Source organism: Zerene cesonia, chromosome 5 (assembly GCF_012273895.1).
Source record: "Zerene cesonia ecotype Mississippi chromosome 5, Zerene_cesonia_1.1, whole genome shotgun sequence".
NCBI lineage: Eukaryota > Metazoa > Arthropoda > Insecta > Lepidoptera > Pieridae > Zerene > Zerene cesonia.
Window position 1 is genome coordinate 1,308,518 of NC_052106.1, and position 27,232 is coordinate 1,335,749.

General features: G+C 33.8%; 1 protein-coding gene across 2 annotated transcripts in view; it reads left to right on the forward strand.

Annotated features, from left to right (window-relative positions):
* LOC119839890 (sialin) overlaps nucleotides 1–27,232 on the forward strand; it is a 53,828-nt gene that overhangs the window by 17,316 nt on the left and 9,280 nt on the right. The window contains exons 3-8 of one of the 2 annotated variants that reach the window (XM_038366321.1): nucleotides 7,150–7,313; nucleotides 9,735–9,877; nucleotides 13,094–13,296; nucleotides 20,502–20,588; nucleotides 20,972–21,102; nucleotides 22,546–22,695. In XM_038366321.1, the coding sequence (XP_038222249.1) occupies nucleotides 7,150–7,313; nucleotides 9,735–9,877; nucleotides 13,094–13,296; nucleotides 20,502–20,588; nucleotides 20,972–21,102; nucleotides 22,546–22,695 (878 nt within the window). The remainder of the gene's footprint in view (nucleotides 1–7,149; nucleotides 7,314–9,734; nucleotides 9,878–13,093; nucleotides 13,297–20,501; nucleotides 20,589–20,971; nucleotides 21,103–22,545; nucleotides 22,696–27,232) is intronic. The other variant, XM_038366322.1, reaches the window with a different exon arrangement.

A 27,232-nucleotide genomic window follows, 5' to 3' on the forward strand; every position in this document is an offset into this window, starting at 1 on the left:
ATAATGTGAGCTTTTTCCTTGTATGTGTTTTGTAAAACGAAAGCTGGTAAAACCCAGCTGTTCATTCGTTTTATGATAGATATAATTTGCTATGAGTTTAGGATATGAATATATGTTGCATATTAAATTTTATAAAATATACTTTCTATAAATGAAATATTTTAGTAGATATAATATGTATGTCGCTACAAACATATAATGATTACAATATATGTTGTAGTGTGCGAATGGGTAATATAAAAGAAACTTCGTTGAACCGTTACTAGTTGAAAGGGGACGATCACGAAAAACACGACTATACTAGTAACTAATTCTAAGTACCCTAAAAAAATAGATTACCTTATAACTACCCCATACACTCTAATGATAATATCAATTCATATTGCATTAAAATATTTATCATATATAACCAATGGGTTTTTTGAGTCTGGTCGAAAAAATCATAAATATTGAGCGAAATATTTTTAGGCTAAAAAAGCAACGTGACTCATAAAATATTGTTTGCTCCTTTATGTTGCGGTTTTGTGGTTTGATTTTGATTCAGAAACTTATTAAGAGACTTCGCCAAGTTCTCAACCTAAATTATCAAACTTCTAATGTTTCATGGTTGGTGACATGAATAATAAATGCTATTTTAAAACCCATAGTAGTAATAGCCATAGTTTCTCAGCAAAGTGTGGCATACAAGCGTATAGATTATGCTATAGAATGAAGATGATAAGCCTATAGAAAATAAAAAAAATACTGTACCTAATAATTTGTTTAAATGCACGCAAGAGATTTGTAGAACCTTTAAGAGGTTATATTACTTATGGATATATGCATTGCTCTTAGAAACCAACAGTCGTGTATTCTGAAAGCTCACTAATTGAACAGTTCCTTCTATATACATGTAAGGATCGACATTACCTCGAGGTCGCATCGGATAAGGCCAGTCGTTATGATCATAATTTCTTAGAATCAAAGGATTAGCTTCCGCTTGCGATTGTGAGATAATGCGCGTGAGTTTAAATGGATATTATGTATTATTCTATAAACTATGTGGATTATTTTGCTTAGCTGCATGATATTTCCATACATGAGGCATTTTCTTTTAATAATAATATTGAAGTAAAAAGGATTGCGAAGAAATTTGTAATCATCAACATCATCCCATATATGTTCCCACTGCTGGGACACAGGCCTCCTGATAGAGTTCAGGCCGTAATCCGCCACGCTGGCCAAGTGCAAGTTGGCAGATGACACATGTCGTCGAACTTTCGATTCTTGGACATGCCGGTTTCCTCACGATGTTTTCATTCACCGTTTTAAGCAGTGTGATGTTATCCACATGTGTAGATAAATTGAGAAATCAATTTATTGTAATCTTAATGTGTAACAAACAACATCTGTATGTGGGAGTCGAGCACGCTTCGGCACGAATGGGGCCAGCTCGCACCGGGGAAGTACCACATCCTCACAGAAAGCCGACGTGAAATAGTGGCATGCCACTGTGTTTCGTCCGGTGAGTGGGGGAGCCGGAGGCCCGTTTCCTTTTCCTCACCCGTCCTAGTCCATTCCTTCTTTCCAGTCGTTAATCCTTTCCTTTTCCCTTACTCCATAAAAGCGGGCAGCGCATTCGCTTTTGCGAATGTTTATGGGCGGTGGTGATCGCTTATCATCCGGCGAACCACCAGCTCAGTTGCCCGCTATGACATAAAAAAAAAAAGTTTTGAAGATTCGCAAAAAGCATTCAGAATAAGTGCGTATAAAAGTTGAGACGTAATTGTTACAATTACCAACTGGCAAGTTGTCGAGATGCCAAGAACTGCGTCCCCGAGAAAGTATATTTATTTCTACAACGTGATCCTATTAATTATTTGAGCACATACATTGGATTACGGAATGCTATGTTTTTATATATTTATTGTTTATTTATTATTGTAATAATAATTTATGCAATACTATGGATTATTCCAGAGAAATTTTATATAAGTAGGGCTGTTGTAACGGATGAAAAGCTGCATTTTATGTAAGTAATTATTTACGTGTGTATACATTTTTTTCGATATATTTTATTGATAATGAAAATATTAAATTCTGACTTCCATTAACACAAAATCAAACTCTTTTATTTAAATTATTTTTTTTTACAATTGTTCTTAAATAGTCATTTGTTTCAATTCAAACTATCACCGCTTGGACCGAGAAAGGGATGAAACTCGAAAGTTATTCAAACTATCTTATAATATGTTATATGTCTGTATAGCACAATTTAAATAAATTGTCCCTCCGCTGTGGAAAACGGATTTTTTCCACTTATATCATCATCAAACACTTTAATTACGTCTTGTTTGTTTATTCCATGTACCACTCACGTCACCGATTGTCGTCTGATGTCAGATGACGTGTCGCCGATAAGACGGTTTTGTAATAGTGATAAATTATTGTTTGTCACTATGTTCCGCTGTGTATAATAACATGTATTATATACTATATTATAATATACCACATAGTTAACTGCGTAGTCATGTTCATCCAATATTTAGGGTATATATTTTAGAGATCTTTATTTAAGCATGTGGAGGTTTAAGATTGTAGATTCTATTTAAGATTGTATCGTTGTTGGTATATTTATATCCGGAATAAGAATATTGATTCGAACCGTTTTACCCGATTACATGGCGTCCACCAAAAAGCGATGCATAGATTCTGTGCGCTTCGTTAACTGGCGAAATAATAGCGGTATCAGTTTGTGTAATTTATGCGGAATTAGATTTTAAAAATACCTGGAGCTGCTAATTTATGTTAGACATGGAGTTTTTGGAGCCAAATAAAGAAATCGTGCAGACCTCGATGAGACATCGGACTATGCTAAAAATCGCCGTCTCAAATAAAGCAATTTCTCAGAACCTAAACGAACTGGGTTTCACAGAATCGTTAATGCGTGAAGCGATTCATTCAGCTCCATCGCACCTTGTTAAGGAGAAAAAAACCGCTGTTACCTGAGGTTCAATGTTTTCGGTGTAAGCGAGTATTTCAATACGAATGGAGCAATTATTCAATTAGTTTCATGATGAATACCATACCTACTGTTTTCTTTTCACGGTGTTTCTTTTCATAGTCTTCTTAAACAATGTTCCAACTAAATTTCTTAAGTTGTGTCTCATTTTGTATATGTCCTTGAACCTACAGAACTGTACAGCGCCACCAACTTATCTTAGAAATGGCAAACATGGAACTAAAGATATTGAATTTCATTGTTGATTTCCTTAAGAATTCTGTTTTTTTTTCTATCTTGGTTTTGATAAAGATACTTCCTTTTTATAAATAATTAGACGCACGTCCCGGCTCCGCCCGGATGTCAAGATTCTTGTTTTATCCTAAAGGAGCATTAGATCGGCAAAAAAATAATCCTACCACCCAAGTCAGCTCATACCCTGTCTCTATATCAAATTTCATGAAAATCCTTTCAGTCGTTTCAGCGTGGTTGACGAACAAACATCCAAACAAAGAAACTTTCACATTTATAGTATTAGTGTGAATAGTGTGATAATTTAATGGTCTAGTTATAAATGTGAACACGCAATGAATAAATCAGATTTTTAATTGGTTATAAGTTTTAATTTCTCAACACACTATACTTACGTAATAATACAATAGAGACTTTTTCATATCCCCATTAAATACAATAGCACACACATTAATCCATCTGGGATCCAATTAAAAATAATAAATGAACGTGTAACTCTAAATTACATTCAGAATTAACGATGGTTCACGTGTTTTATTGAAATGTCTACCGGTACATTACTTCCTTGTCCGTTGATAAGAGATAAGCTGACTTTTGACATAATATTATCTATTATACTAAATTCTTATAGGTGTAGGAAGCACCATTTGATTTATGACCTATTTATGTGTATAACGTAATATTTTTGTCAGTTTTCGTTACTGCCTCAACTTGTTTACTTTATTTGTATAAATCAAAAACATCCGTATATATTAAATAATAAAATATTGCAAGCAAATTTGGTACTTATTTATATATTCGTAGTCAATATTATCCATTAGAAAAAGATGCATAAAAGGTTTTAGTTGTAGACTTACATACAATTTCTGTTCAAATTTATGACTATAGTGGTTGAAATGAGGGCACGCGCAAACAAAACAAATTTTTGCAACAAAATTTAAGCAGTACTGAATGTACATTGTAAAATGTAACCCATTATGTGTGGGTCAGCAACTCGGTGGCACTTGCTACGCTATTTGCAGCTATCGTATTTCCTATTGATAACCGCATCTGATAAGCTTGAAGCGTGGCTTCTGGTACCTCTGTAAATTTGAAATCCATGAAACGTATTTACTAGTAAGTACATTATTTGATGATTACTACATAATCGGTTCAGTCGTTCTTGAGTTATGAGTGAAGAAGGTTTATATGCATATTTATTATTGCAGCCGCGCAAAGCGGGGGGCTAGTTTAACATGAATAAATAATTGTAACCGTTTGTTTAAAAATGATATTTTTTTTTTATCAAAATAGGTGTAATTGATATTTTGCTTTACGTACGTAGTTTTTACGTAGTTTCTATGCATTTATACCAGTTATCCAAATATTAATCAACATGTGCCGTAAATCAAAGTTATTTTCGGCTTCCACATAAACGAGACTTGCCAAATTTTTTTGTAAAATGTTCACCAGCGTCATACGTGTTGTTTAACCTTGGTAACTTGGTGGTTAGTGCGTTCAGTGCGCTTGTAAACATTTTTCAGTCTAGACCGTGAATTTGATGCGAATTGATTGCTTTTGGAAACTTTATTGTTCTGGTTTATTACAATGCCGGGTAATGTATTGTGGAGGTTGGTTTTGTAAAGAGTTCTTATAAGATACGTTTCGTTGATTTCGTTAGTATTAATTATTTTCAGCAAAAAACTATAACGCCTGAAAATTTACAAAACTAGATAGGTAAAATTTTATTGGGACCGCCAAGTGGTCCCAATTTAATTGATTTCAAATAAATAACACCAAAATTGGTACACCCATTAAAATGTAATGAGATAATAAATACAAAACAAAAATACATTCGAGTACCTTCTCCTTTATATCACATAAAGTGTTATAAATAAATAAATAAATAAACAAACATACTTATCGCATACAAATCTTCTTTCTTTATAACATTAGTAAAGATATAGATAATACAAGTGAGTGAATCATAAACGTATTTACATCTTCATAATATTTACTTCAATAAACCTCATAAATGTTCGTTTACCTTTGCATCCCAAATTAGGTAATTCGAATTTGATCACAATAATCTGGATTAAACCAGATGATACCGACTATATTGGAGATTTTATTGTATACAAATGCTAATGTAGCATATGATATATGAATTGATTGAAAAAAAAACCGGTTTGACATTTCGAATGAAATATTTAAAAAATACGGATAAAATTTGCGTCAGTTTATCAACAAATTCGTCCTTGTATCGTATTTGGTGCAAACAGATGTCGTAATACAACAATATATGCATGACATTATTATAAAAATGTCCATAAATAAATAAAAAAATATTTATAGCTCGGTTTTAAGTGGGTCACCACAACCTCGCCATATAATAAAATTACATTAGAATATTATTATGAGCTAATAAAACTTTTACTACTCACGTATGAAATAAAATAAATAATCATGTATATACATAACAACATATAAATCGCAATCCAATAACAACTTCTAAAAAGTGGGATTTACACTCCTACAGAATGTGAAATTAAGCATGAAACGGAACGAATTGGGCCAGATCGCACCAGGGAAGGTAGTCCACACCACGGTAGATCGTCGTGAAATAGTAGCATGCTGCTATGGTTTCTTCGGTCGTTCGGAGCCGGAGGCCCGTTTTCTTTTCCTCACCCGTCCCAGTCCATTCCTCCCTCCCTTTCATCAATCCTTTCCATATCCTCAGTCACTTAAAAGCGGGCAGCGCAATGCGCGTTGGTGATCGCTTACCACCAGATGAACCAAAGCTCAGTTAGCCGCTATGACATTAAAAACGAAAGAAAGCAAATTGTAAATACATAGAAATTCCATTATACAACAGTAAGGGACGTATAGTAAAGGTCTTTTATCGATGAACTGTTGTAGACTTTCAGAAATTAAAAACTTTTTAACGGATTTTAAACGACTGAATAAGTGTCCCGTGACCACGCTCGCTGTAAAGTGTTCGAAACGTCGTGTTAATAATACAATGAATAAATCGCATTTAAAAGTTTTAAATATATAATACTCGTGTAAAATCAAATACAAGAAAGTACTATGTTATAGACTAAATAGTATATCAATATAATAAAGACTGTGCATCTCAGTTGCCATACCTACATAGTTTGCGTAACAACTACCCTCACAAGATCTTTGCGTAGTATTTTTACCCTTCCCTTACATATGCAGAGCATAATGTTGTGTCAAGGAATTTGCATAGGTAGAAAGATCTCGCCTATTGAGATAATATCTAAAGGGTTGATTGCAAATTTTAAAGGGTCTTCGAGTGGGTATGTAAGTTAGCTAGTTTCAGCCTATACTACAATAATAATTACAACATCTGTTTGTTATAAAAAAAACTGTTTGTTATAAATAAGGTTAGGTTTATAATAATCCATTGAAATATAAGTCTAGATTACCTGTTGAGTTTCAAGAGTACTTATTATATTACTAGCTTCGCCCCGCAGTTTCACCCGCGTAACTCCGTATCCCGTAGGAATATCGGGATAAAAAGTCGCCTATGTGTTATTCCAGTTGTCCAGATATCTACGTACCAAATTTCATTGCAATCGGTTCAGTAGTTTTTGCGTGAAAGAGGAAAAAACACACACACATCCTTACAAACTTTCGCATTTATAATATTAGTAGGATAGTAGGAGAAGGATATTATATTGGCGACTTGGAAAAATTAATAGCATAGTTTGATATCCGAAAAAGGTCATAGTTAGAGTTACTGTCTATCTGTTCTCTTACAACGCTGGAAGCTTGTTATATCATAAATGACACTGTAGAAACTGCTTCACTTACCGGTGGTAAATGTTAAATCTATGTTATGACGATTCAACAGTGCGTATCAGAATTGATTTAATAAATGTTTGAGTTTGAGTTCGACATTATTGTTCCAGGTTGCCTAACATGCGTCCAAGTGCTGAACCTGATGGTGCTACTCGGGTTCATGCTGAACTACGCCCTGCGCGTCAACCTCACCATCGCGATCGTGGAGATGATCTTCGACGAGAAAGACCTGCAGGCTGCCGCGAACCTCACGGACTCCTTGAACGTTACAGAGGTTGGTGCTATATAGATATTAGCGGTTGCCCGCGGCTTCGCACGCGTATAATTCAGAGCAGTTTAATAGCCTACTAAATAATAATGTGTATAATAACATACATATAAACCTATTAAAACACTGTCTATTAAAAAAAATAACGATCAAAATCCGTTGTGTAGTTTTAAATATCTAAGCATACATACATAGAGATAGACGCAGAAAGTGACTTGGCGTTATACGTATAAATACGTATAAAAAAACGAGTTTCAACTAAGACAGAAAAGTATCTAATCTTCTTTTTTGATTGGAATACGGGAATTTTTTATTATGAATGCAATATGAAACAGCATTTGTATACTTCTACAGCATATGTATCTTTTTAAAATTGTTTTTGTATATAGGTATGTTTGTAATGTTTTCACACGCAAATGCTCAACCGATTTCGAAAATTCATCTGGCATTCATGTATGCATCTATATATGTACCACAGGCGAACCTGGGCGGACCGCTAGAAATAATATAAAGCTGAATAGTTTGTTTGTTTGGACGTGCTAATCTCAAGAATTAAATAATCTAATCTAATTTGTGGCATTACACGGTCCATTTCTGAAAGAACGCTATATACAGGCTATTAAACTACTAAATCTAGTAAAGTTCCCTTTAAACCTATATACCTACATATCATGCCCATTAAAACCGCAAAGATCACATAACTAGCATCAATTATCCTGCACTTAGCTCAATTATAAGTTACATTAGAAGATAATTAATCCTTATACTCTAAACAGGTAAATTCTCGTGTTGATTTTTGTTTCCTTTCAAACAAAAGAGGTTCCAAGAAGCGCTCTGTATTCTGCTGAGTCATTCAATTATTTGCAGTTCATTTACCCGACGTTCCTTTCGTTTTTGGGTGTTTATGAATTATGTATGTTTTTATGTTAATTGTGTTCATTATTTTGGGATTATTGGAGACTGATTCATTCATATATCATACTAGCTGCACCCGGCAAACGCTGTTCTGCCTTACTCTTATCATTTAGGGAGATGAAAAATAGATGTTGGCCGATTCTCATAGATACCGGATAACCACAAAAAAATTTCATCAAAATCGGTCAAGCCGTTTCGGAGGAGTATGGCAACGAAAACTGTGACACGAGAATTTTATATATTAGATATTCTTATAGAGAAGGGCGGGTTAAAATGCAAGCGATTGGCAGAAATAATAATAGCGTAATAATTGGCAGTAATAATAAGCTGTTCATACTTCCTAAGCTGTTAATATAATGTTTAATGTGAAATTAATTTTAAATGAATAAGATGCTATGTTGTAACAAGCTTTAGCCGCGGCTTCGCTCGCGTTTGGTTTATGTCTAAATAATTCTAGAATCTACCAGAACACACATAAATGTCACAAAAATCGATCTAAAGAAACATACCTACTGTCAATGCACGATTTCTGTGATATATAATAATTATTTTTTTATAGTGTAACAATTAAAATAAATAGATTTACACTTGGATAAAAATACCTGTATCGTATTAACTACTGAAAGCACTATATTATATCGACTATTCTGTAAATTGTTTACAGAATGACAAACCAATGTGATAACCTCTATTTAGGGCGTTCAGCTGGAATTGTATTAAATAAAGTGTTAAAATTTTTGCTGAAAATAAGTCTACAAACATTTATGGAATAAAATCTTTGGCAGTGATGTGAACACAAACAACATCAAACATAATTAAAAAACTAAAAACACGTTTCAATGTCAGAACTCTGAATCTACTAAATTCTCTCGCACGGGTTCCCCATCCCCTCTTTTGTCCCCTTGGGGGTAGAATTTATCAAAATCCTTTCAGCCTGATGCGTCCAGTAGATTGGGGCATGCGTTGATAGCCCACTATGTCAGTCAGTCACCTTTGAGTTTTAACTATTTAAATATTTTGATTTAATCCTAGCGATCTCAAATTCATGAAATTATTGTTTAGTCACCGATCCTTCATAAGTGTACAAATTTTGAATGAAGTCTGTTTGTTTAAAGTGTGTCAAATTTGTGCGTAAAGAAATATGTAACCGACATACAAACAGACAGGTGAAGCTAATAATAGCGTGTTAAAATAATGATACAGAATAAGCTCATAGTCCAATATATTATACCTAGAAGTAATACCATTTAATGTGGGTGTGTCCCTGTCCAGACATGAAGATTGATCGATCACACTGTTTTGCTTCCATTTATCTGATCTCCTAACTTCTGTGGTAGTGTAGTTAAGTAATGCTATCAGGCGACACACGAGCTCCATTGCCAACTATGACATAACAAATAGCTACATAAATAAAGGCCACAAAGGTAAAGAAATAATACAATTTTACTTATTTATCGTCGATTACAAGTAACTATAAGCAAACAGCGATGTAAAAAGATGTTTACTTAAAAGAACTTTCAGCATCCAGAGCACATCCAACAAACCCGCTACCACTGGGACACGAAGCAAAAGAACCACCTCCTGGGTTCCTTCTTCTGGGGTTACGTGCTCACAGAGGTGCCGGGTGGACGACTGGCGGAGGTGATAGGCGCCAGGTGAATATGGACCTTATTTTTACTGATATATGAAATAATGTCGCTTATTGTACGATAAGTAATTTGAAGAAAGAAGCAATGTCTCAGAAAAATAATTCTGAAGAACGAGTAAGCTTAATTAAGACGACTGAAATAAATTGCGTAACGACACTTAATAAAACCTCCATAATATTAACATGTATTACTTTTTTAGTAAATTATCTTTATTGTAATAATAAAAAAATAATCAGTAAGGATGCTCGAAGGATTTATTTGTTGCTTAATTATAAAGTGTTATAAATACGACAACATGCTCAAGCATTTTGAGAATTTAAATAAAACGACGTCCTAATAAATAACGGGATGACTCCCAGGGCAACCAGGTGAAGTATGACAGCTGATTGCATGCCACAGGTATGCAAATTATCGATTTTAAGTACGACGACCGCAAAAATCGATTAAAATTTATGCAAGTCGGTAACATCATGTTGATCCGGTTTTTTAATCGATGAATTATATTTTAAATTGACATGTATTGTTTTGTATGCAAGGTGTTTTATAATCTATGTTATAAATATTAATTGGTCGTTGCAGGAATTAAAGTATCAATAAAAAAATATTAACCCATATGTAACATATAAAAACATACAAAAGTAGGTGATAGACATAGTAATGACACGAGGAACAGAAATAAAATTGAAGTGCCTGTTTTCCGGCTTAGTAAAGTAAAAAATTCATTTATGAGACAAGGTATACGCGTATACAACAGTTTTCCTCATAGTATTAAATCGTTTAGTAGTCCTAAATTCAAAAACTATATTAAAAACGTATATGTTCGGAGAGCCTACTTTAAATGGCATTAATGAATATATGGAAGATGACAATCCATGGAATGTTGTATCTTAGGAACTACAGGTCTGTTCATTGGCATCAATGTTATGTACATGTTACATATGATGTAGAATTAATATGTAAAATTGATATTATTTTAAAAGAACAACTACAGAGTTTCATGCCGGTTCTTCTCTGTAGAAACTGCCTTCCGATCCGGTGGTAAATGTTAACTGTGTGACGATTCAAAAGTGCTTTTATTAGAAGTCTAGTTGAAAATTATATGTTGAGTTTTGAGTTTATATTTTAAATGCGAAAATTTTAAACGCACATAATGTTATGTAGGATATATATTTGTATGTCATATTAAAAAAAACATTAATCAAAAAAAGTAAGTGTGAACTTTTGTTAGTGCGCTATATTTTGTGAATAATAAAGCTTCGACCTTGAGTTTAATATAACTGTTTGACGTAAGCATGGATGAGACGATGAAGATGCTATAAATTAGAAGATCGTTGCGTCACACTTTATTTTCATGTATAAGTATTCATTATTCCATAATACAATTGGTGAAATTAGAAATCATTTAGCCCTTGCGCGTATAAAGCAATGGAGAGGAGACACAGCAAATTTCAATTATGCAAACTGTTTTCTGTACTACTTAGAGTTACATAAGGGGTGATAAAGGTGAATCCACAGCAGAGAGCAGCTGGTACACAAACTACGCCGAACTTTCTTGAACAATTAATAGAAGGGTCGCAAGTCAACGAGACATAATGTACAGTTTTGGTCCTTGTCATCGATTTAAATTGCGCTAATTTATTACTGGCAATTAAAGAGTCTAGTGATGGCTGGGAGGTATGATGGTATCCAATCAGTGACATAAGTTTATTCATAATATTTATATTGAGTTAATTGCTGGAATAATTATGCTCACTGGATAGGTGTACTAAGTCAGCAATTACTTACAAAAAAAAAAACACTTATCAACTTTCTACATAAATTCTGCCGCAATTCAGTAGTTCTCCAAAAATCGATATTTATTCCAAAAAGTTCAAATACGATAGAGGTTACAATACAGAATCTGTAAATCCCAAGGATTATAAAACACTGGTCTTCAAACTTATTTTCGTTTAAAGCCCCTTAAATAAATTAGTTGTTTTTTATAGAATTGGGGAGATTATATAAACGAAACTAGCAAAACAATAATTTCGCTCTTCGAATATCCAACGTCAATTTATTAGAATCAATGGTATTTAGTAGTACTTACTTTAATTTTAGAATATTTGAAGTTACAAGTTAAACAAATAAAATATTCAGCCACCCCCTATTTTCACCGCAACGCTCTATGTATTCAGCGTCGACTAAGGGGCGTTAGGGCCCACTTTGAAAAATACTGGCTTTAGTCAAGCTTACTTATTTTGATATACAGTGAGCGGGCGTCAATCATGTAACCGAGGGGTATGATAGCGAACACCGGTTTATGAGTAATCTGATGAGTAAGCCGCTATCTGGGTCGCCAAGTTCAAATTTTAAGTTTGACATACGTTTGCAACTGAGTATTTGCTGAAACTTGTTTGACGTGCAAACCGAGGTTATGAATAAATCCCACCATTCTTTAAACGACATTAAACGATCTCACGAACGAACGGCTCAATTGATAAATTAAAATCAGTTCCGCAGAAATGGTCATTTAATGAAACTGATGAATTGATCGAATTATTATGATTGTCACAGTTCTCCGTCATTGTTTTGTCTCCAGTAGCAATTCTTAATTGCTCTGAATACAGCAGGTGCAGCTAAATTGAACGCACGTCATTTATTTCTCATTGTTTATTTAAAGACAAACATAGTAACCTAGAATCGGTGAATCCAACCACAAAACTGTTTATTCCTTGTTTTGAAAACAGATCGCTCTTTTGCTAATGCAATTTCAAAAGCAAGTGTCGATCAGCATAGAAATGCAAAAACGGATGCCCAGAGTAACTGGCATAGCGAAAAATGATTCATGGAACATTCTCGAAGGCGATGCGGGCTAAACGAATGGCGCTATCGTGTCATTGTGTGCGTCCATGGATGAAATATGCGTGTTTGTTTTTGCAAGACAATGTGGGCGGGTGCTCATGATATCACATATTAACTATAGCGTGAACGCGAACTGCTTTCTTTGATACAATTTTAGATTTTCTCATGGTTCTCTGTTATGAAATAGTAGTGCGATGTTTGTAAATGGTAGTGTATTCGTGTTTTGATTATGATCGCCATTGGTGTTGAATGATTTAAGTTAATGATCTACAAACAGGTTATGACAGTACATCTTTTCGGATTTATTGTCTTTTTGCACCAAGACCTTCTAAAATTTTCCGTTGTTTCTTTGACTTATTATCTTAATGACTTCTCCTCTAGGCGAGTCTTCGGCTACAGCACTCTGCTGGCCAGCATCCTCACCCTGCTGTCACCATGGGCAGCTGCTCTAGGCTTCGGCTGGATAGTGGCACTGCGCGTGGTCCTGGGGTTCCTCCTGGGTGCGACCTGGCCGGCCATCCTGCCCATGGCCTCCAAGTGGGTGCCGCCGATGGATAGATCCAAATTCATGTCTAATATGATGGGTAAGTTTAAAATAGATTTCTGTGCATCTTTTCTTGATAAGTAAATATAGTTTCAATCAATTCACTTACATGTGAAATAGGATATTTACTTTAGAAATGTTTTGAAAATTTTAGAAGAGTTATTTAGTTTTTAATTTGAAATGTATTTTGAAATAAATTATTTAAACAATGTTCCGATAATACCTATGGAAAATATTAAATATTCCGATGCTGTGGAAAATATTTTGTTACGTGATAGGTATGTGTTAAATGGCAGGGATGTACGAGTAGGTACTAATTTGTTTAGGACGTTGCTCTTAAGCGCTGACTTCGAGCTCTCGAATCTTCTTTATTGTGCGACCTTTTATAGGACAAATATAATTTACTTGGCAACTAAATTAACGGGGTTTTAAATATTTTATTGTTCAATTTATAACTTGGGTTTATCCCAAATGTATTCTTTGATTATTTTCATTGTGATGGATAGTTTTTAATTTTCTGTTGACTAACAATTAGTCTAATAAAAATATTATTTTTTTATGATTAGGTATCTGTATGATCAATAGATAATATATTTTTATACTTGCAATAATCATAGTGGGTATACAGTAGGTAATTGCTTTTTTGCATAACTTTGTATTCAAAGTAATACAAAAACCTCTACAAAATTCGAGATTTTCCCTCCAGTGTTATTTGTTAAGCTGTTTGCGTATCCTTATCGAAATTATGGGCATGCCATTTTTAATTCCGCAAATTCGAACAACTTTACTTAACCTTGTCCTTGTCGCCTTATGTACAACCCGGAAAATGTGCGATAAATTGACAAAATGATAAATAACACTTCATTGTTTTATTTTGGTGACTTCGCGTCATCAGTCATGACTTGTAATTTGAGGATAAAAAGTATAAATCGTAAGACCCCGAGTATTGACACAGTGATAACACTCGATTGTTTTATTTTGGCGGTTTCGCGTCATCACTAATCACTGGTTATTCGGGGCAATGTTAGATATATCATACAGTTTCGTCAAGATGGCGACGGAGGCGCGCGCAGGCGTGTTGCTGACGTCAGCGTTGTCGCGCGATCTGATTGGCCGCTGCGTTTGACCGCGCGGGCTAACCTTGCGCAACGGTTGCTATGCGCGTAGGCTGAGAATTGTATGAAATGCAATGTTATTTTCACGCCGCGTCACGTGGCCCGCTATATTGTTGCGGGTTGCAGCGATAACAGTTAGGGGTTTTCGGTTTACTAAACAATTGGACGGTATACGTGGTAAAGTTACAAAAATTATAGGAGAACATTTTGAAATGTAGGTAATTTTTATGATTGAGTAAGCATTATATTATGTGTCATTAATTCTATAAGCATTCAGCTGACGTGACTTTTGTTAGATTGTATGAATTGATGTTGCGAATGAAGTTTTATCTGTTTACATAACGACATCTTCACCCACTTTATTTCATTCCGGCCTATATTACTGTCGTTTTTGGACCAAAATATTCATTAGCATATTCTACTTAAACACAAACGTGTGTAACGGTATTCCTAATCGAGTTTTGATGCTAAAAATAGCGCGAATTATCTTAAATACTAAGGTCTAAAATTGCGCGTAATAACTGCCAGACGCATTCATCTTTGAACGTGTCGCCTGCAGATCAAAGTGGGTCAACGTATTACTAAAATCGTTCGAGTCATCGTATTTATAATTACTAAACTGGATACATAATTTACCATACAAATAAATATTCTTTAAATAATGCAAACATAAATGGATCAGAGTAAATAATTTCACCCCACTTCGCGTGCTATGCGTTTGGAGTCAATAACCTACGCCAAGTTGGCAAGAAAACGAGACAAAATAAAAGTTAACGCCTGGTGCACTTACGCATGCTCTGGGAAGTCGGATCTATAGTCTATGGCCAACGGTGACAATAAATTCACCACCCACTCCAACTGAATGAGGTTAATATCACTTGCGCAAAGTTTTCGGATAAAATGGCAGAGTTTGCTCAATCAAAAACACATTTGTTGTAAATCGATGGCGCAATGTGAAGAATTTTAATGTCTTTTTTGTACAAACTTCATGTTTCTTCCATAAATAGTATGCTCGATCTTTCTGGCTTGGTGTTTTGTAAATTTTATCCAACCCTGATATGGATTGCTTCTGACTGACATACAAAGACACTTGAATTACTTCCAGTCATTAAAATTTTTTTATTATACAGATATTATTGATACAAATTGTCTCATTTTAGGCTTATTATTCTGTGCTTTAAGAAGGCTTTTTTCCATCTTAATTTAGGTTAAAAGGCGATAACAATCCCATCGTGCCTTATCCAATACCGAAGTGAAACAAACTAGAAACAATTTTACAATATATGAAATTAATTAATTGGTCATTAGCCCGAATATTATAAATCATTCGCCGTTCAAAATTATGATCGTGCTATTGGCACATAAACATGTCTTCAGACAATTTGACTGTTGTCATGTCATTGTTACTTCAGCGACTTTCTATTCTAGTATCTAGAACATTTATCCAGGTGTTAGATAAGTTACTTTCACTAGTGCCGAATTAGAACGCAATTAGAATTAAGTTTTTCATCATCATCAATAGTCTATACATGTATTTATTTATATATATTTCTTTCTGAAAAATGCTATTGTTTAATAAATTACGACACTGCACTGGAAACCTGCAGTTCACTGCTGTTGTTTTGTTGATACTGATCTCACTGATATTGTCGGAATAAGGAAATGTATTTTTTTTTAAATTCTCTGAACACTAAACCCGTGTAACAGAAGGTGTGGCAGGGCATATGTATAATGGCAATAGTAAATAACGCAGAGTGGATTAATCTCCTACAGTAGCCATAAACAATGTTTTTAGAAGAGGCTGCCACAAGGGTAAGGATAGCTTCGGAAATATAATGAAGTAAGCGTTGTTACAAACCTTGGTTTCACATCGCAAAATATTTTGTAAAAAGTTTTGTTTTCTGTACTAACAATAAATAAATAAAATAAATAAATAAAAGTTCTGGAAAGCCATAGAACATACTTAACATCATAGAATATCCCATGTAAATGCTTCATAAAAATCTCTTAACCCATAAACGCTAACTTCGCATCAAAAAAACTTCATCGAGCGGTAAAATCTAATCGAAAAAGGTCACGGGTAAGAACTAGAGGTTCAATAAAGAGTATCAATTGACATGTATTTGTTTGTAATTGCGCATAATCAATGAGTTATCGATGTGATAAGTCAAAGACTTATCTGATGTGGATGACAAACAGACCGTCTGTAATGGAAATGCGAAGCAGCGCATTTGCATTGCGGGTTAAATGTCGAATCATAATGAGTGTCCATGATTTAAGTGGATAAAAGTATTGAGTGACGGACCTTTTTTCAACGATCCTAATATTGTCTATAAAAATGCACTAGATTTTCTACGATCATTGTATTTTATCCGATTCCAGTTGTGTATTGAAATGAAATAAAAAAACATATTTGTACTATTAAAGCATCCTGCGAAAGTTGTAAGGATGTGTGCGTGTGTTTGTTGCTCTTTCACTCAAAAACTACTGAACCGATTGCTATGAAATTTGGTACATAAGCAGCTGGACTAACATATAACTGGAATAACATATAGGCAACTTTTTATCCCGATATGCCTACGGGATACGGACTTACGCGGGTGAAACCGCGGGGCGCAGCTAGTGGGATATAAAATAATGCGTCTGCATAATAATACTACAATAATGTTACTTAACATAGGGTAAGTGATTTTCACACCTATTCCATTATTTTATTTTCGAAAAGTGGTTCTGCATCGGCTAATTTATAAAGCTTCTATTTTAAAATATCTTACACACACCTTGAAAGCAGTCACAACGGTAACTCTTGAGTCCCTTAACGAAGAAGTATTTTCTTCAGATACTGAATCAATATCTTCCGAATATTTTTTTATTCACAAATCACATGGACAACGCTATGATCAGATTCATATATTCATAGTATAAGTATGGATTAGATCTATTTAAAATCCTGTTGATGTGGTTTTTCTTGTTGTATATGAGGTTATGAATTATAAACAGTTACTTGACCTACACTAATATAATATTTGTCCTTTAAAACTGATTTCCTTTAGAGTCACGTTTTTCCTGATTCTTTAATATGTTTATATATATTATTAAGATTTACTGATTTCTCCTTACTTGTCAATTGATCTCAATTCTAAATTCATTCATTTTCTTTATACTCGGAAATAGTTCAAGGCGTTCTAATTAATAGCCTTTCATACGTTTCAATGATTTGAAAAATATATATCCTCATTGAGTATAATATAAAGCTTCGAACTTGTTTCCTGAGTTATGGTATTTGTACATTAAAACGTCTTATTAAAATCAAACGATAGATAAAACAAAACGTCCACAAAAACCGTTGAAATTGGTCACCCTCCTGACCTAACTAGCAATGGAATCGTACTGTCCGTCGATCGTGTATCAAAACTGAATAGGATCAATAGTTCAGCGCTGGACCATTTGGAGTGTTTATCGGATTCGTGGAAATTTTTGGTCCTTCGAGACCGCCGGTTAAAACTAGACCGATTTAGCCAAATAAAATACGCAAACCGTATGTTTAGGGATATTTAAATAATGTCGAACGGACTGTTTATGTGAATGACTTTTAGTTATTTGAGACGAATATATCATATGTTCGTCACATCTCGTTTTCGTGACAAAATAAATCGCTGGATTGATTGAATAATCGATTTTATTAATTCACTTTTTCTTCTAAGATCAATGAAAAAGGGAAGAAGGAAGGTTCAGTCAGACAAACAGACAGACTGACAGACAAGAGTTACTATTGCATTTACGATTAGTATGATACAATTTTAATTACCTCTGCGTCAAAAGGACACAATATAAATAATACCAAATCACATTCAAATAAATAAAATATATGATATTTTTATAACTCCTTACACTAACATACAGTTACCGATTAGCAACAATGCAGTTATGCAAGGCATTACACAATACCATACGGTCAAGGGTAGCTTTAATGGATGTATTATATTATAGTCGAGATTCTTACATTTAGATTTATTGCAATTGGTATTTCTCCCTTATTTCGTAACACTGTTATAGAAAATAAACAACTGTCCCTTACGAAAAAATATATCGTTTGATAATTAATTGATCAATTTACAAATGTATGATATGCATTTAATAAGTAAATAATTTGCTTACTGCATAAAACAATAAAAACTTAAATCTTGATTTAGCTAGCCAATAAAGAAGAATTGATCGGAAAAAAATTCATATCAAAAGTCATAAGGTGAATCTATTTACTGCATTAAGCTGTCGTGTGTGATGTATTAAGTTTTTTTTAGGGTTCCATACCTAAAAAGGGAAAATAGGGAACCCTGATAGGATCACTTCGTTATGCGTCTGATTGCTTGTCTGTCGTTCAGGACACTTTCTTAGGAACGCGCAGGCTGTGAAAGTATCAAACTACTAAGTGAACGCAATCAAAAGATACGTTTGTGCTGCAATTTTTTGCAATTGCTAAAAAAATCATATCCTCTTTTGTCTGTCTGTCTGTCTCTTCTTCACACCGAAACCACTGATCTGATTTTAATGAAATTTGTTACAGAGGCTTGTTTTTATCCCGGGAATGGAACGGGTATTATGAGGGGAAAACCCCGGGACTATTTTTTATTTTGACTACACGAGCGGATAAATTGAATTTGTTATTAATCATGTAATAGATAATAAACGAAGTGATTGTTCATATATTAATCACTAGGTACCATAAGTATTTATTGAATTGCAATTAGTTATTATCAACAACTTCACAATATTATTTTCCTCAATACAATTCCTTAGACCCGCTTATTATTGTAATATTTATGTAAGAAATTACGTAACGCTAGATCGATATATCGTGTTATATATTTAAATGAACTAAGTGTTTTTGAATTAATAAACAAATACCCGAGACTAGGTTTTGCACGTGGATTAATCTATGTGCAATAATTTTTTTTATAAGACGAGCATCCAATAAATTGCTGGATTATTTATAGGCAAAATGTACAACTATCTTTGCGCCCGTGGCTTCGTCCGCGTAAGTAAAGGAAACAATAGACGGTTATGGATTTTACCCGTATATCTCTCGTCCCTTTTAAATATCCATGGTAAAAACTATCCCTTGTGATTTCTCGGATCTCAAATTATCTTTTTACCATTTTCCATACAAATTGGTTCAGTGGTTTAGGCGTAAAGAAACAGACGGTCACAGGACAGACATTTTGAAATATTAGTGGGGAATTCTGATTTCAAATATCATATATCTCTCAGTAATTATACAGTAAAAGTCACTATACAAGGAAAGTTTATCAGGAAAATAACTTTGGTACCCTTGAGCTCGCAGTATCTACGTGGATTGGCGTGCGAATCAGCCCTCAGGCCTCGCCTTCATTTGGGTCTAGGTGACTCTTTAACGAGGAAAGCTATATAATTTGACCTCAGGACTGGATTGGGTGCTTCTAGCATCAGGTTTAATGTGTTTAGGCATGATGCACAAATAGATAAAGTCATGAGGGTTAAGTAGTCTCGAATTTTTATTTATTTATTTTATTTATTATTTATTTATTGCTCTTAGTAAAACTACAAAAAACTTAATAAAGTTATATTATAAACAAATGGCGGCCTTATCGCTATATAGCGATTTCCTCCAGACAACCAGACGTACAGAGAGAAATTAGATAGAGGAGAGGAGTAGGGCAGAGCATAAATATAATACGAAAGATTGAATAAAAAGAACTATATATATAATACTATGAATAATGGCTATTACACATGTAAATCAATATAATAGATAAACTATATATTCACAACAGTATTAATATCTATTCGCAATATTCTACTGCGAATATTGAAAAGTACGGTTATAATAATGTTGTTTTGGGATTGTCTAAATGAAATAGCATATCATATTTCATATATGACACATGGAATTTAAATGCCAGTTGTTTTGTTCGTATGTTGGTCACAGGAAGCTCCCGATTTTTTTGCGGAACATTATAACACACAACAATATTAACATTATTCGTGAAGAAAGAAATAGAAACATGATTGAAATATCGAAAGTTAAATTGTGTCGAACAAAAAACAGATATTTGAAGCTTAACTTGATTATTTATTTGTATTTATTTGGCAGCGTCATCGCTCGGTGCAGCTCTCACGATGCCCATATGCGGTTTCCTGATAGCGCATTTCGGATGGGAGTCCGCCTTCTATTTCACTGGTGAGTAAGGTTAAACTAATCCTGAATCATGGTAGTTAAATTTCTTAATAAATAATAAGGATGTATTTGTGTAGTATATCTACGTATTTTAATCAATAAGCAAATTATCTTTTACTGAAATGGGGATTTTGTGGGAGCCGAGCATGCTTTGGCACGAATTGGGCCAGTTAAAATCCCACAGAAGATCGAAATAGTAGCATAGCAGAGTCGGAGGCTCGTATCCTTTTCTTCAGCCAGTTCATTGCTTCATTTCTAGAAGCAGGCAACGCATTTTCAGAGGCCTTAAGTACAATCTCGCTTTCCCGATCTAATATTATAATATCTTGAAGTAGAACTTTCACTATTTGATCAGCTAGCCAATTAATAGGGTACCTTAATTATAGGTATAATCGGTGTGATGTGGTCGGTGGCCTGGTTCGCTGTGGTGTACGACTCACCAGCTCAGCATCCGCGCATCTCGGACCATGAGAGAAACTACCTTATGAAGGCGTTGCCTCAGGACAATAATAAGGGGGTGAGTGATATAACTAAAGACATAGTCGTTTTTATATTAATCGAAGATATTATATTATTATATACTAGCGATCCGCCCCGGACTCGCACAGATGCAATTATGCATGTGATATACATATAAACCTTCTTCTTGAATCCCTCTACCTTTAAAAAAAAACCTCATCAAGAACTGCGGTATTTAAAAGATCTAAGCACACAGACACAGATAGCGGAAAGCGACTTTGTTTTATCTATGTAATGATTTCCAATCAATAATTTCCTTTCAATAAATCTATACTAATAATATTGTAAAGAGTTTGTTTCTTTATTCGTTTGTGTACCACCTGCGAAGCCGGGGCGGACCGCTAGTCCTTTTTCCATAGAAAATGAATATCAAATCCCCCAAAAATCCGTTGGCAACACACGAAGGTGAATAATTTGCATATAGCCGGAAATTCATTGAATTCCAAGGCAACTTCGGATGTGGTGTAGTAATATAAATACATCATAGTAAACATTTGATACACGCCTTGTGATATTCATTCAAGGTTTTCAATTCATACTAAAATATAATTTGATACGTATATTATATAGATTTTGGGCTTGCGATTTTTTGTATAATTATATATTTGTAGGACACATGATTATAAGAGTACATATACTCAAATTCAATCATTTAAATATCATAAAAAGACCAAGTAAGAATTTAATTATGTAATATGACAACATATTATGAATCGAAGTCGCTTTTTCTGTTTGTATGCTTAAATCTTTAAAACTACGCAACGGATTTTGATGGGGTTTAATAGATAGTGATTCAAGAGGAAGGTTTATATGTATAATAACATCTATTAAATTACTTCTAATTAACGCGTGCGAAACCGAGGGCAAAAGCTAGTAATATATATTATGGTTATAGTAATATAATGTATATTATTGAAAATGGCCAATGTATTGCTTTATTTTGTATTTTTTTTGAAGTGAAACTTCTTTAGAATCGTTGTGATTTCAAACCAGATGCAATGGAAAAAACGACAGGTAAGAGACACCAATACAAAGATGTGTAGAAAGAAGCCGGCAAAGAATGAGACAGAAATATACATACTATCTAATATATAAAATTCTCGTGTCACAGTTTTCGTTGCCACACTCCTCCGAAACGGCTTGACCGATTTTGATGAATTTTTTTTGTGCTTATCCGGTATCTATGAGAATCTGCCAACATCTATTTTTCATACCCCTAAATGATAAGAGTAAGGCGGAACAGCGTTTGCCGGGTCAGCTAGTATTATATATATTCAACTCATTTTTCTGTCGATTTACTGAAGTTTCACTTCTGTCGTGTGTGAATCGCACACACACCTTTTTTTATTGAAAGTGTATCAATCCTAACTTACCAACTAAATATTCGTATTTATCTCATATCTTTTTAAAGTATTTCATTAATATGAATATAATTTTCCAGCACAATCCAGTACCATGGCGCAGCCTCCTCTCATCACCAGCGGTCTGGGCCATCGTCATCACCCACGGCGCCTCGGTGTTCGGTTACTTCACCGTTGTTAATCAACTGCCGACCTATATCGAGAGCATATTGAAGTACAACATCAAACACGTGAGTTTTGCTTTTTATGAGCGGTATATACAGCTCTAAGATGTATTTGAGTGGGTGGTGTTTGCAGCTCTTAAGATGTATTTATGTGCTTCGAGTTATTTTAGTGACAGATAAAGATCTTAAAACATATAGGAATATATTAACTTTTTATATTTGTTAAAAAGAGGTATATTATAGTATGATAGGATAAAACCTATTAAAAAACAATGTTTTTTATTGACGTGAAATAAAAAGATTTATTAACTTTTTATATTTGTTAAAAAAGTAAATTATAGTATAACAGGATAAAACCTATTAAAAGTAATGTTTTTTATTGACGTGACATAAAAGGTATTGAGGATAAAAATCCGAATTTTGGTTTTAAAAAAATATTCCGATATGTTGTGTGAAATCAATGAAAACTTAACATTGTAATTGTTTTTATAAACATTACACGAGTTTCTTGTGGATTCTTCTCACAAAATCAATGATTTAAATTTGATTTCGAACTAGCTGTTTGCCCCGGCTTCACCTGTGGTACATATATAGCCAATGTTACTCAGTGTAATTGCAGCTTTCTAATGGTGAAACAATTTTTGAAATCGGTCCAGCCATTCACGCGTGATGCCGTGACCAAGGAAAACGGGTTTCATTTTTCTATATAGATAGCTCTAAAAATATACCCAAGAAATAAGAAATACCTACATAAAACTTAAGGATATAATTTATGATCGGTAATAATCATTCTATGTATCTCATTTAATTTCAACTTTGGTTCGAATATCCATTGAGCTATAGGGAAACCAAAACCGGCTTATAAACTCATCATCAGCCCACATATCTTCCCACCGCTGGGACACAAGCCGCCCATGGTACAGGCCACAATCCAGCACGCTGGCCAAGTGCGGGTTGGCAGATGTCACATGTCGAACTTTTGATTCTTGGACGTACCGGTTCCTTCACCGTTTCGGATGTAATTATTCGATGATATATTTTTGTATGGAATTTTTACATTAATAAGCCATTAATCAATTATTTGTTCTTGGGGCAGAGGCATCGCTTCAGAATCTGAAATGTAACCGAACGACAAGAATTTCCTATCATATATATTAATAAACACATATAAATACGAAAAAAATATATATATATCATATTATATTAACGGTCTTATCGATTGTAAGCGATCTCTCCCAGGCAACCTTGCATTTAACCCAAAATTATTGGCAAAAAAACTGCGTTATAATTGGTTATCCTTCGCTTTTGGCAATGACGGATATAAATGACGAACAAACGATTATAAATGCGGGAAAACCCTTAAAAATAACGCATTAAATGAAAAACAGTGTTCAAGTATGCATTCATATTAAACGTGAGAATCAAATTTTTTTTATCTTTTTCTGTCTCGACCAATTGTTCCGTGTAAGATAAAGATGTCTATATAATATATATATAAAGTGCACGTATGTATGTTCTATATGCTTATAGACATAAGTGAAGACTCATTCATATTTCATATTATAAAGAGGACATATTTGTGTTTTTGCATGTATGTTTGTTGTTTTTACACAAAATCTGTTGGATTGATTTCAAAAATTCTTTCACAATTAGAAAGCTGCATTCTCACTGAGTGACATAGGCTATATAGTTTATATGTACCATGGGTGAGGCCGGGGCGGAACGCTAGTATAGAGTATAGGTGGCTCCATGAAGTTATACATATATATATACGTACATATTTGAAATAAATACATATTTAAAGTGACTAATAACGTAACCTAAAAATAAAGTAACCTAACCTATAGTTCCTAAAAACACGGTATAATTCTAACAGTGTGCATCGAACCTACAATAATAAAATACTATCTTTTGTCGATGAAAATTGATATATAATTTATATTCAATATCGATAACCATTACATTACGAGCAGTCGTTATCTTTTCACTTCCGATGTTGATGTCGCTTCATTTTACACCTTATCACCATACGATTAGATACAATATCAATTGCTCACGATTGTACAGTGACCACGCGTTGCTGGATAGCGGGACCGTCTCATGACGTAAGCGAGTTGCAAAACTTCATATGGTGATTCAAGGACATTTGAATTGAGACAGTCTAGCATTCTATTTAAATTTACGCCCCGAATCAAATTTTGCAGATCAAATGTCAGATTTCAATTGTTGACATCGGTCCAATAAAACAATTTGTATGTATTGTGTGATACTTGAGCATTTTGTCAATGACAAAATGTCAAATGGAATTAAAGAAATATAGATAAATAAATATATTTTAAAAAGTAAACAGGTGCATTTTCCCACCCAAGTGTGGCTGTGTACCTACTGTGTCAGTCCCATCGTGACTTAAACTCATTTAAAACAAAACTAAGACACACAATGTCGTATATATTAAAGAATATAAAGTAAATGTATGATGATGTATGTGTCTGGCATGTATATTGACTTATTGTCCTAGTAGGTACGCTCGTGTACATTAACATAACTAATGAACTTTGTTACTGTTAACTATTATATTATCGACACGTGTGATCTAACTGATGTTAGCGGCTAATTAATTGCAATTAGCCTTGTGGGAATTAACTTTTCTTGTGATTGAATGGTTTCATCGTTTACCTTCGAAAAATTGGGGGTAAAGATATTTTTATGGGAGATACAAACAGTTTATTGAGTTTAATTTTGGTGGAATTGATGATATAGAAATTCTGTATTACTATGTAGATATTCTAAACTTAGATTGACTTCCCGATTATTACCTTCCAGTGGGAAATTTCAACAAATATGGTTTTAAAACAAACGTTTGAGGAAATCGACTCTTTTCTTGATTTGTTGTTGTCTTAAGTAAAGCCTGCTAGCATTTAAATACGAGATGGCACTGTGTTTTTCTTAATAGAAGCGCTCGCAACTAGTTCGCGTCGCGATTCGCAGTTAGCTGTCAAACGTCTATTCGATATGTGATAATTTCATAAATCTTTTTATCAAAATCAAAAGCAGTGGATTGGAGTGCGGAGATACACATGGCGAGTGTTATTTTTATACCCGTAAATACAGGTCTTGAAAAATAAACCAATCAGTGTATATAACTTTACAGCTGTTGTTTATGCATTTATTTCCATAAATATTAAAATATTTGCAGTTTTGCCGTATTAAAAATAAATTTCGTAACCATACGTGTTCAACGTCGCAACGTCCATATTCTCTATGAACCAATCTGAGATCTGTTTTGATGGAAGTAAAGTTTAGATTTCTACGTAACGTAAAGTTCACGCAAGTCTCTGACCCTATTGCATCAGCCAAGAAGTGGTCAGCATCAAGTTTTATATTGGTCGACATCAGGTTTGTACATTCAAATGTGTAAAAGCCTTGCAATTATTGGAATAATTGATAACAAGGAACTATAAATATTTATTTATGTGCAATATTCCTGATATACCAAAAATTACCAACTGTTACTATTCATTTTATTATATTATTATACATACAGGATCCCCCTCTCCTGAGATGATTATTCGTTCTTCTTTGTATGAAAAAGCGACTTCTGTTTTTTATTTTAAGTACAATAAACAGATTTCTTGTCAATCGCGTATTCTTTTTTTGCACAAATTACGTATGCATGTATAAGAAGGGCCCAGCGTACCGGCGGTGCGGCGTTGATTTAGGACCGTCACGTTGCTTATATGTATATAAAGAATGTGATTTATATAGCATAAACAATGTGTGCTTTCGTCATTCTAACTCTTGTGAAAAACAGATGGCGCTGATACAAATTATATTCCTAATGTTGATCCCACTTGAGATAGAATTATCAACATTGGATCACCCGAAACTAAGCTCGATCACGCATCTAGTAAATACTAACGATCTATAATAGCAATTGCATAACCAAATGTAAAATGTTGTCAGAAGAAAATTTAAAATTGCTTATATCAATGAGTGAGTATTTACGGAAGACACAAAAAATATGATTATGTAAAAAGCCTGTTAACTGTATAATTATAGCATAAAAACACACAAAATATACCATAATTCTTTAAAAATCCCCACAAAAAGGTAATATTTATAACAGTATCACTACCATTCTCATCTAAGGTTATCGCACTACGATATACTAGCTGATGTTTTAAAAGTATAAGGCGAGTTGACAGCTTTTCTAATGTTTTCCTTATCAGCTGAAAATTCAAGTAGCATAAAAATTACTCATCAAGTGTCCAAAAGGTTATCAGGGAGATTAATTAATTATTAGCAAACTGCGAAACAGGCCCAAAGTATCTCACATTGAAACAAGATGGCGACCCTAGCGGCGCTCTATTTTGCGAACTGTACATTTATTTGCGCAAATGATTGTGTTAAAATTGTCTATTTGTATGCGTTCTTTTCAATATTGAAGTTAAATTTCGATACGTTTAAATAAAATGTGGTTTTGTTGTTTTTTTGTATCTGACGCCGTAAAATTATACGGTTTAGCAAATTGTCACGTTTCCAATTTTTAGTTTTATAGCATTGAAATGCTTTATAAATGAGAAATTTTGAAAGAATAGAAAAA